The 12,319-nt window shown below is 49.7% G+C and overlaps 1 protein-coding gene across 1 annotated transcript in view; it reads right to left on the bottom strand.

The window, feature by feature from the left end:
* KMT5B (lysine methyltransferase 5B) overlaps window positions 1-8,152 on the bottom strand; it is a 71,403-nt gene extending 63,251 nt beyond the window's left edge. The window contains exons 1-2 of the mRNA XM_075326382.1: window positions 8,093-8,152; window positions 7,838-7,984 (exon numbers count right to left, since the gene is read on the bottom strand). Coding sequence (XP_075182497.1) covers window positions 7,838-7,932 — 95 coding nt within the window. The 5' untranslated portion in view covers window positions 7,933-7,984; window positions 8,093-8,152. The remainder of the gene's footprint in view (window positions 1-7,837; window positions 7,985-8,092) is intronic.
* Window positions 8,153-12,319: the final 4,167 nt, after the last annotated feature.

The following is a 12,319-nucleotide window of genomic DNA, read 5'->3' as shown; positions in this document are numbered from 1 at the left end:
AGGAGCTACACTTTTTAGTGTAGTACTTTGTGTGTCCTCCGGAGGCAGAAGCTATACACCCAATGTCTGGGTCTCCCATAGGAACGATAAAGAAATCTTCATTTCTCGGTCGCTTCATTGGGGGAAACAAGAACCATGGGACATCCTAAAGCTGTCTACGAAAACTAATACCCATAGTGCAGAAGGAAAGAATAGTAATCGCTCCGACTACTACCTGAATAACTGCTGCTTGTAGGACCCTTTTGCTAAGATTTAAAGGGAACCTGTCACCAGATTTGGCCCCCTATAAGCTGCGGCCACCACCAGTGCATTTCACAATACTGTATATAAGAACCCAGGCCGCTGTGTACAACGTAAAGAAGGGAATTTTGTTTACTTACCGTAAATTCCTTTTCTTCTAGCTCCAATTGGGAGACCCAGACAATTGGGTGTATAGCTTCTGCCTCCGGAGGCCACACAAAGTATTACACTTAAAAGTGTAAAGCCCCTCCCCTTCTGCCTATACACCCCCCGTGCCTCACGGGCTCCTCAGTTTTGGTGCAAAAGCAAGAAGGAGGAAAAGTTATAAATTGGTTTAAAGTAAATTCAATCCGAAGAAATTTCGGAGAACTGAAACCATTGAACATGAACAACATGTGTACACAAAGAACAACAGCCCGAAGGGAACAGGGGCGGGTGCTGGGTCTCCCAATAGGAGCTAGAAGAAAAGGAATTTACGGTAAGTAAACAAAATTCCCTTCTTCTTTGTCGCTCCATTGGGAGACCCAGACAATTGGGACGTCCAAAAGCAGTCCCTGGGTGGTAAAGTAAAACCTCGAAATAGAGCCGTAAAACGGCCCCTTCCTACAGGTGGGCAACCGCCGCCTGAAGGACCTGCCTACCTAGGCTGGCATCTGCCGAAGCATAGGTATGCACCTGATAGTGTTTCGTGAAAGTGTGCAGGCTCGACCAGGTAGCTGCCTGACACACCTGCTGCGCCGTAGCCTGGTGCCGCAAGGCCCAGGATGCACCCACGGCTCTGGTAGAATGGGCCCTTAGCCCTGAGGGAACCGGAAGCCCAGAAGATCGGTAGGCTTCGAGAATAGGTTCCTTGATCCACCGAGCCAGGGTTGATTTGGAAGCCTGTGACCCTTTACGCTGGCCAGCGACAAGGACAAAGAGTGCATCCGAGCGGCGCAGGGGCGCCGTACGAGAAATGTAGAGTCTGAGTGCTCTCACCAGATCTAACAAGTGCAAATCCCTTTCACATTGGTGAACTGGATGAGGACAAAAAGAGGGTAAGGAGATATCCTGATTGAGATGAAAGGGGGATACCACCTTAGGGAGAAATTCCGGAACCGGACGCAGAACCACCTTGTCCTGGTGAAACACCAGGAAAGGGGCTTTGCATGACAGCGCTGCTAGCTCAGACACTCTCCGGAGTGATGTGACTGCTACTAGGAAGGCCACTTTCTGCGAAAGGCGTGAGAGAGGAATATCCCTCATTGGCTCGAAAGGTGGTTTCTGAAGAGCCATCAGCACCCTGTTCAGATCCCAGGGTTCTAACGGCCGCTTGTAAGGAGGGACTATGTGACAAACCCCCTGCAGGAACGTGCGTACCTGTGGAAGTCTGGCTAGGCGCTTCTGAAAGAACACAGAGAGCGCTGAGACTTGTCCCTTAAGGGAGCCGAGCGACAAACCTTTTTCCAATCCGGATTGCAGGAAGGAAAGAAAAGTGGGCAAGGCAAATGGCCAGGGAGAAAAACCCTGATCAGAGCACCAAGATAAGAATATCCTCCACGTCCTGTGGTAGATCTTGGCGGACGTTGGTTTCCTAGCCTGTCTCATAGTGGCAATGACCTCTTGAGAAAACCCTGAAGACGCTAGGATCCAGGACTCAATGGCCACACAGTCAGGTTGAGGGCCGCAGAATTCAGATGGAAAAAACGGTCCTTGACACAGCAAGTCTGGTCGGTCTGGTAGTGCCCACGGTTGGCCCACGTGAGATGCCACAGATCCGGGTACCACGACCTCCTCGGCCAGTCTGGAGCGACGAGGATGGCGCGGCGGCAGTCGGACCTGATCTTGCGTAACACTCTGGGCAACAGTGCCAGAGGAGGAAACACATAAGGGAGTTGAAACTGCGACCAATCCTGAACTAAAGCCTCTGCCGCCAGAGCTCTGTGATCTTGAGACCGTGCCATGAATGTCGGGACCTTGTTGTTGTGCCGGGACGCCATTAGGTCGACGTCCGGCATCCCCCAGCGGCAACAGATCTCCTGAAACACGTCCGGGGTGAAGGGACCATTCCCCTGCGTCCATGCCCTGGCGACTGAGAAAGTCTGCTTCCCAGTTTTCTACGCCCGGGATGTGAACTGCGGATATGGTGAGATGCTGTGGCTTCCACCCATAGCAGAATCCGCCGGACTTCCTGGAAGGCTTGCCGACTGCGTGTTCCGCCTTGGTGGTTGATGTAAGCCACCGCTGTGGAGTTGTCCGACTAAATTCGGATCTGCTTGCCTTCCAGCCACGGCTGGAACGCCTTTAGGGCAAGATACACTGCCCTTATCTCCAGAACATTGATCTGAAGGGAGGACTCTGGCTGAGTCCAAATACCCTGAGCCCTGTGGTGGAGAAAGACCGCTCCCCACCCTGACAGGCTTGTATCCGTCGTGACCACAGCCCAGGATGGGGGCAGGAAGGATTTCCCCTTCGACAGAGAAGTGGGAAGAAGCCACCACTGAAGGGAAGCCTTGGCTGCCCGAGACAGGGAGACGTTCCTGTCGAGGGACGTCGAATTCCTGTCCCATTTGCGGAGAATGTCCCATTGAAGTGGACGCAGATGAAACTGCGCAAAAGGAACTGCCTCCATTGCTGCTACCATCTTCCCTAGGAAGTGCATGAGGCGCCGCAAGGGGTGTGACTGGCCTTGAAGGAGAGATTGCACCCCTGTCTGTAGTGAACGCTGTTTGTCCAGCGGAAGCTTCACTATCGCTGAGAGAGTATGGTGCCGCAAGATATGTCAGTGATTGGGCCGGTGTCAGATTTGACTTTTGAAAATTGATGATCCATCCGAAACTCTGGAGAGTCTCTAGAGCAATGCTCAGGCTGTGTTGGCATGCCACTTGAGAGGGTGCCTTGACAAGCAGATCGTCTAAGTAAGGGATCACCGAGTGTCCCTGAGAGTGCAGAACTGCTACTACTGTTGCCATGACCTTGGTGAAGACCCGTGGGGCTGTCGCCAAGCCGAAAGGCAGTGCCACGAACTGAAGGTGTTCGTCCCCTATGGCGAAACGCAGGAAGCGCTGATGCTCTGGAGCTATCGGTACGTGGAGATAAGCATCTTTGATGTCGATTGATGCTAGAAAATCTCCTTGGGACATTGAGGCGATGACGGAGCGGAGCGATTCCATCCGGAACCGCCTGGTTTTTACATGTTTGTTGAGCAGTTTTAGGTCCAGAACAGGACGGAAGGATCCGTCCTTTTTCGGCACCACGAACAAGTTGGAGTAAAAACCGTGACCCTGTTGCTGAAAAGGAACAGGGATCACCACTCCTTCTGCCTTCAGAGTGCACACCGCCTGAAGAAGAGCATCGGCTCGCTCGGGGGGCGGCGATGTTCTGAAGAATCGAGTCGGAGGACGAGAGTTGAACTCTATCCTGTAACCGTGAGACAGAATGTCTCTCACCCAACGGTCTTTTACCTGTGGCAGCCAGGCGTCGTAAAAGCGGGAAAGCCTGCCACCGACCGAGGATGCGGTTTGGGGAGGCCGAAAGTCATGAGGAGGCCGCTTTGGGAGCGGTTCCCCCGGCGGTCTTTTTAGGACGTGACTTAGACCGCCATGAATCGGAGTTCCTCTGATCCTTCTGAGGCCTTTTGGACGAGGAGAATTGAGACCTGCCCGCGGACCGAAAGGACCGAAACCTCGATTGTACCTTCCGTGGTTGAGGTCTGTTTGGTTTGGACTGGGGTAAGGATGAGTCCTTTCCCTTGGATTGTTTAATGATTTCATCCAATCGCTCACCAAACAGACGGTCGCCAGAAAATGGCAAACCGGTTAAGAACTTTTTGGAAGCAGAGTCTGCCTTCCATTCACGTAGCCACATGGCTCTGCGGACTGCCACCGAATTGGCGGATGCTACCGCCGTACGGCTCGCAGAGTCCAGGACAGCATTAATGGCGTAGGACGCAAACGCCGACGCCTGAGAGGTTAAGGACACCGCTTGCGGAGCAGCCGTACGTGTGACTGCATTAATCTGCGCATGACAAGTTGAGATAGCTTGGAGTGCCCATACGGCTGCGAATGCTGGAGCAAAAGACGCGCCGATAGCTTCATAGATGGATTTCAACCAGAGCTCCATCTGTCTGTCAGTGGCATCTTTGAGTGAAGCCCCATCTTCCACTGCCACTATGGATCTAGCCGCCAGTCTGGAGACTGGAGGATCCACCTTGGGACACTGAGCCCAGCCCTTGACAACGTCAGGGGGGAAGGGATAACGTGTATCCTTAAGGCGCTTGGAAAAACGCTTATGTGGACAAGCTCGGTGTTTCTGGACTGCCTCTCTGAAGTCAGAGTGATCCAGAAACGTACTCAATGTACGCTTGGGAAACCTGAAACGGAATTTCTCATGCTGAGAAGCTGACTCCTCAATTGGAGGAGCTGGTGGAGAAATATCCAACACCTGATTGATGGTCGCTATAAGGTCATTCACTATGGCGTCACCTTCAGGTGTATCTAGGTTGAGAGCGGCATCAGGATCAGAATCCTGATCTGCTACCTCCGCTTCATCATCCAGAGAGTCCTCCTGCTGAGACTCCGAACAGTGTGATGAGGTCGAGGGAATTTCCCAGCGAGCCCGCTTAGCCGGTCTGGGACTGCGGTCCGTGTCAGAGACCTCACCCTGGGACCTATGTGTCACCCCATGAGCACTTTGCTGCTCCAACTGAGGGGGGCCTGGGGTCAAAGATTGAACAGTGCCCGTGGCCTGAGTCACCGGTCTGGACTGTAAGGCTTCTAGTATCTTAGCAGACCATTTATCCATACTCTCAGACAGTTTGTCAGCAAATACTGCAAACTCCGTCCCTGTCACCTGGACAGTGGTAGCAGGTGGTTCCACCTGGGCCACCAGTAGCAGAGGCTCCGGCTGAGTAAGTGCCACAGGGGCCGAGCATTGCACACAATGAGGATCGGTGGAACCTGCCGGTAGTATAGCCACACATGAGGTACAGGTTGCAAAATAAGCCTGTGCTTTGGCACCCTTGCTTTTTGCGGACGACATGCTGTTGTCTCCTCTGAGTACAATCCAGGAGGGTATATAGCCAAAAATCAACAGTGCGACCGTACAGTGTAAATGTACAGCATATAAGCATATATATATATGTACACTTCGGCACTCAGTGGGGCCAGCACCCAGGTGCTGCTTACCGACCGCTTAAAGCGGTTGTGTGATCACCAGATTCCCTTGCCTGGGCCTCCCAGAGCCGTTTGTCTCTCCTCTCCAGCGTCAGAAGTGCTGACAGGAATGGCTGCCGGCGTTCTGTGGGGAGGAGGGGGCCGTGGGCGTGCCCTAGAAAGTGCGGGAATCTGATGCCCCACTGAGCTGAGTGAGGGGGGAGGAGGATACAGAGTATGCTCCAGCCCTCAGCGCTGACGTCCTGTGCAGCGTCCCGCCCTTCCCCCGACTGGCAGGCCCGGGGGCGGGAATATGCGATACTAGGCCGCAAAAGCCGGGGACTAAAGTTATAAGCGCTGCCGGCAAATAAGCGCGGCCGGCGCGGTAGTCCCCGGCGCACTAACACACCCAGCAGTGCTGCAGTGTGTATGGCACAAGCGCTCCATGCGCGGTCCCCCAGGGGGACACAGAGTACCTCACAGTAGCAGGGCCTTGTCCCTGACGATACCCGGCTCCTGTCCAGCAGATTCCCCAGGGGCTGCGGAGGGAGCACGGTCCCATGTGCCTGGAGACAGATTAGGATCCCACTTCACCCAGAGCCCATTAAGGGATGGGGAAGGAAAACAGCATGTGGCTCCTGCCTGTGTACCCGCAATGGGTACCTCAACCTTAACAGCACCGCCGACCAGAGTGGGGTGAGAAGGGAGCATGCTGGGGGCCCTGTTATGGGCCCTCTTTTCTTCCATCCGACTTAGTCAGCAGCTGCTGCTGACCAAGATGTGGAGCTATGCGTGGATGTCAGCCTCCTTCGCACAAAGCATGAAAACTGAGGAGCCCGTGAGGCACGGGGGGTGTATAGGCAGAAGGGGAGGGGCTTTACACTTTTAAGTGTAATACTTTGTGTGGCCTCCGGAGGCAGAAGCTATACACCCAATTGTCTGGGTCTCCCAATGGAGCGACAAAGAAAAACAAATTAAAATACTCACCTAGGGGGCTGTCGGTCCGATGGGTGGAGCTGCTTGCTGATCCGGCGCCTCTTCTCTGCGACGAAATCGCAGCAGAGGAGGTGCTGGACTGCAGAGCGGCGACACCCAAATGTATTCTTAGGTCTAGGACACACGGCGAGTAAAATCGAGTGTAATAAAATAAAAATCGCATTCCGCTTGGACCAATGTAAAGGGTGCTTTACACGCTGCGACATCGCTAGCGATGTCGTGCGCGATAGCACCAGCCCCTGTCGTTCGTGCGATATGTGTTGATCGCTGCCATAGAGAACATTATCGCTACGGCAGCGTCACACGCACATACCTGTTTAGCGAAATCACTGTGACCGCCGAACAATCCCTCCTTCAAGGGAAAGGTGAGTTGGGCGTCACAGCGACGTCACACGGCAGCCGTCCAATAGCAGAGGAGGGGCGGAGATGAGCGGCTGGAACAGGCCGCCCACTTCCTTCCTCCTCATTGCCGGTGGACGCAGGTAAGGACATGTTCGTTGTTCCTGCGGTGTCACACACAGCGATGTGTGATGCTGCAGGAACGACGAACAACCAGCGGCATGCACCTCCAACGACATTATGATTAGGAGCGACGTGTCAACAATTTTTGCCGTTTTTTGCGATCGTTGATAGTCGCTCCTCGGTGTCACATGATGCAAAGTCGCTACCGGCGCCGGATGTGTGTCACTAAAGACGTGACGCAGACGATATATCGTTAGCGATGTCGCAGCGTGTAAAGCCCCCTTAACTCTATCAGGCAGTTCCCATCTGCAATTTTTTTCTCAGGCAGAATGACATCAGGAAGCAAGCAATCGCAGCATGCTCCGGGTGTATGCAAGAGCCGTATTCACTCGCACCCATACAAATCTATGGGTGCGAGTGAAAAATCCGAGTGCAGTGTGATATACGCATCAGCTGACAACGGAGGAGATGGAGGGATCAATCTCTCCGTCTGTTCCGCAGTTGTGATCCGATCGCAGGATCAGATCACAGTTGCATGACACTCAGCTCACACTCACAGCAGAGCGTGAGCCAAGGGTCATTAGCATCTCGCATTGGATGCCATACCCTCGTTTAGCCCTAGCATTAATGTCAGCCTCCAGATGGCAGCAAATTAAGCCATGGTTCCTGTGTCCCCCAATCAAGTGACCAAGAAATAACACAAGATGTAGTCGCCGCCTCCTGAAAGCAATAACCCTACTAAACCACATCTGGTAAACCACAAAAGGTTTTGCTGCAGCCCTACGATTAATTGATGTCAAACTGCCAGCAATCTGATTCATCACCCATCTTTAGAACATTCAATCAATATCAAAGTTGTGCAAAGCTCCGTTAAACAAATTCACGTTTATTAATTTCTGTGCAATATTAAACTGTAGGGTTCTATTGTAAGAACATGTTGTGTGAGGCATGCTAATCATCCCTAGAAATAAACACGTAATTGAGTGACTGACTTGCATTTTTTTTACCTGGTATTCATTTTATGTGTCTGAAACCCCAAGTAAGGATCCAGGACCAGGCTGGTTGCAAGGTCATCGTTCTCACACAGCTCTTTTGCAGACATTCCGATGATGGTACATAGCGACTCTGAGTTTCAAACGTGGATCCACTGCTCCCTGCAATGAAATAGACACAAATAAAAGGTAGAATTACTTCCATAAAATGTTCTGGCATATAACATTGAGGGTTATACGAAAGTGATGACAATTTACTGCTGTGCTCACCTGACAAGTCATCCCCTCGAAGATGATCCTGGCGTGCATGGACACTAGAGGAGCGCATGACTGCGAAACAAACACATTTTTGAAGATACCAGATCATGAAGGACTATTACCATAAGGCGATGGGCCCCATCTATGTTATTGTTGAACATCTAGAGATCTCCGTCGGCAAAGCTTTTCGCAGCCGTAACTAGAGATGAGCGAAACTCAGGCTCGAGATTTGGAAAATGACGTAAGAATCCATGTGGTATTGCGTTGTGCTTGTGTCTGAATGATTACCTTCATAGTCCACGTTGCTGGAAATGATTGTTCGTCGCAAATTAGGCTTTTCTTCAGCGTACTGAGCTGTTTTGTTTATGGAGAATTTAGAAAAAACCAAAAAAAAAACAACCATGGAAATGTTTTGCTGTAGACCCATAGCAAAACATTTCCAGAGCAAAGTGTGCAGTGTGTTTTGTGTTTGTTTTTTTTTTTTAATTCTCCGTGAACAAAACAGCTCAGTACGCTGAATTGTCCACGTTGCTGGAAGTGATTGGTCGTAGCAAATTAGGCTTTTCTTCAGCGTACTGAGCTGTTTTATGTATAATTTAGAAAAAAATACAACAAAAAAAACCCAAAACACATAAATGTTTTGCTTTAGGCTCATAGCAAAACATTTCCAGAGCAAAGTGTGCGGTGTGTTTTTTTTGTTTTAATTCTCTGTGAACAAAACAGCCCAGTACGCTGAATTAAAGCCTAATTTGCGATGAACAAACACATCCAGCAGTGCGGACAATGCAGGTAATCACTCAGACACAAGCACAGAGCGACATGCACCATGGGGATTTTTAAGTTTTTTTCCGAGCCCGAACCCTGAGCCTGAGGTTCACTCATCTGTAGCCGTAACCATTAGGGATGATCGAATACCACAAATATTCACCGAATAGGTCGAAGCTATTCAACTATTCGCGAATATTCGATACGCAATGTAAGTCTATGGGAAACCCGAATAGCAACCATTCGGGCTTCCCATTGACTTATATTGCGCATCGAATATTCGCATAGAGCGACCTATTCGTTGGATATTCGCAAAGCCGAATATTTGTGGTATTCGATCATCCCTAGTAACCATCTTTTTTTGCACAATGACGGCAGAAGACAGATTTAAAAAAAACAAAAAAACAAAAAAAAAACTGTTGGAAATATACGGACACAAGTGACTTACATCTGCTAGGTCTTTGCTCAGGGACATTTTTGCTGGCTCTCAAGTTTTCCCTCACTGAGCTGCGTGTCCTGCTCCGGCTCCGATGGTGCTCACTGGACAGCCTGCTTCCATGTCTCCTGCCATTCACTACCATGTTCTTGGATTCTCCCAACCACTTCATGCCAACATTGAACCTGGCCTAGTTGCATTTAGTCCCTCTCTTATCGGGCCTTGAACGGTGTCAAATATGGACGCCTGAAATTAAAAAGAGAACACTGTTATAAAGGAAAATTATAGACTTTAAAGAAAGTGAACACTACACAGAATACAATAATTCGTTCTCCTCCTGGTGCTGAAGCGAGCAGAAATGGAACACCCCTTTAAGTAAAAGTGTTGCAAACTTTGGGGAAGCAGATCAAACTGTGGTCTTGAACCATTTCACCCAAGAGCAGACGAGATGCATGAACTTCTGCCTTCATCCCCAGTAAGTTGCTAAAACTGCTTTTTTTTTAATACATGTACCAGTTTATGTCTATAGGCTCTGTAACTTGCTATTTTTATCCCATGAGTGGCTACTTTTTAATAACATTCTTCCTGCGCTTTAGGTACTGGAACTACCTTTCCCCTGACTTCATAGCATTCACTGCACCTGACAGTGTCCAATGGCTTGCCTGCCCTGGACTGAAAGCCCGCCTCGGTCATGCCGGTGTACCGATTAAATGGGAACCTGTCACCAAGATTTTTAATATAAGCTGCGACCACCACCAGTGAGCCCTTATATACAGATAACGTAGAACATAAAAAAAAGACCTTTATTATACTCACCTAGGGGGCGGTCAGGTCCAATGGGAGTCACTGCTCTCTGGTCCAGCGCCGCCTCCCCCTTGTGCAATCGCGGTACTCCATCCCAGTCCTGTGTGGATGACGCGCCCTGCATCATCCACACAGAGGCCCCAATTGCATTTCTGCACACTTTGATCTGCCCGGCTGAGGGCAGATCACAGTATTGTACTGTGCATGCGGTCTTTGATCTTTCCTCGCGCCTGCGCATTACAGTACTGTGCTCTGACATCAGCAGGTCAAATCAAACCGCGCATGCGAAGGAGAGCAATAGCGGCCTCTGTGTGGCTGACGTAGGACGTGCCATCCACACTGAGCTGAGGAGGAGGACAGCGACTGCACAAAATAGAGGAGGCGCAGGATCGCGAGTAGTGACGCCCATCAGACCCAACCGCCCCCTAGGTGAGTATTATAAAGGTGTTTTTCTGATATAAACAGCGGCCTGGGCTCTAATAGACAGTATTCTAGAATGCTTTATATAAGGGCTCACTGGTGGTGGCCGCAGCTTATAAGGGCCAAATCTGGTGACAGGTCCCCTTTAACAGACAGGAGAGCGGGTGTTCCAGTTACTGTAAAGGCCGGTTTCCATTTCTTGTAAATCGGCCTTGGGTCACGGGTGACATCAGGAAGTGGTCAGTATGTTAGACTGAAGGAAGAAAACAGAGTATAACATTTTGGATACATTAAACACTCAGCAATTTTGTTCGTGAAGGCAATGACCATGAGAGGAGTTTCTGTGTATAGAGAGAGGACAATGACCATTGAAACCAGAGAACTGCAATAATTAAACTGTCCCTTTGTCGGAGGTGATTATACGAGGGGCTGCTGAAGTCTTTGGCTTTGTGATCTTTTTTTGTTTCTATGGATTTATTTGTATGACCCTGAAAACAAAGAGCAGTCAGAAGAGTGGAGGCACAGTGGTCCTCCTCGTCCAAAGAGGTTCAGGGTGCAAAAATCAGCCACTAAGGTGATGGCGTCTGTGTTCTGGATAAGGAGGGTGTGCTGCTAGTGGACTACCTTCAAAAGGGTTCCACCATCAATGCAAGGTATTACATTGAACTTTTGGACCAATTGAAGGCAGCTCTGAAGACCAAAAGGTGCGGCAAGCTGTCCAAAGGAATCATGTTCCTGCAAGACAACGCCTCCGCTCACACTGCACAAGCGACCCAGGCAAAACTGGCAAAGCTGGGCTTAAAGCTGGTTGACCACCCACTTTATTCACTAGATCTAGCTCTTGCCGACTGTTTCCAAACCTCAAGAAACACCTCATGTTACGGATGCCTGGTTTGAGGCACAACCAAAATCCTTCTTTTTGCTAGGCTTACAGAATTTGGAATATTGATGTAAGAAGTGTGTTGATGTAAGTGGAATAAATGTAAAGTTTCATCATCCTATCTCGTTTCTTTCTAGGTAAAGCCAAAGACTTATCAGCAGCCCCTCGTATACTGGTACTCATGTAAAACCACAACAACAATACCAATATTTTTTAGTGTTCCCATAAACACTCCCTCGGGACACGTGACTTGCTTAATTCCCTGCGGCTGTAAGCGCTGGATGTGATGTGTGCGCGGCGATCGGCTCTGTGTGTGTGTGTGTGTGTGATCTGCTGTGTGTGTCTGCATCGGCTATGTGTGTGTCTGCGATCGGCTGTGTGTTCTGCGATCGGCTGTGTAAGTCTGCGTTCTGATGTGTGTATCTGTGATCGGCTGTGTGTGCCTGCGATCTGCTGTGTGTGTGTGTGAGATCGGCTGTGTGTGCGTGCGATCTGCTGTGTGTGTGTGTGTGTGTGTGTGTGTGTCAGTATGTCAGCTAGCAGCAGGGTAGGACGGCGTGCAGCACCGACCGGAGATCACAGGGAGGACCTGGGAGCCACGCAGAAGTCCTGGTCTGGTGAGTATGAGTCTCCTGGGAAGTGGGGGTTCTGCTTTTTCAGGGGGGTAAACTTTAAACTTACCCCCAACTGTGTTTCTCCAAGAATAAGACCTCCTCCAAAAATAAGCCCCAGTGCTTTTTTGGGGGGCAAAAAAAAAATATGAGACAGGGTCTTATTTTTGGAAAAAACATGGTGTGTATATATATATATATTATATATATATATATATATATATATATATATATATATATATATATATATATATATACACATATATATATATATATATATATATATATATATATACACATATATATATATACACATATATATA

The sequence above is a fragment of the Anomaloglossus baeobatrachus genome, chromosome 10, assembly GCF_048569485.1.
Source record: "Anomaloglossus baeobatrachus isolate aAnoBae1 chromosome 10, aAnoBae1.hap1, whole genome shotgun sequence".
NCBI classification, from domain to species: domain Eukaryota; kingdom Metazoa; phylum Chordata; class Amphibia; order Anura; family Aromobatidae; genus Anomaloglossus; species Anomaloglossus baeobatrachus.
The sequence above is the reverse complement of the archived record's forward strand: the minus strand, read 5'-3'. Positions and strand labels throughout refer to the sequence as shown.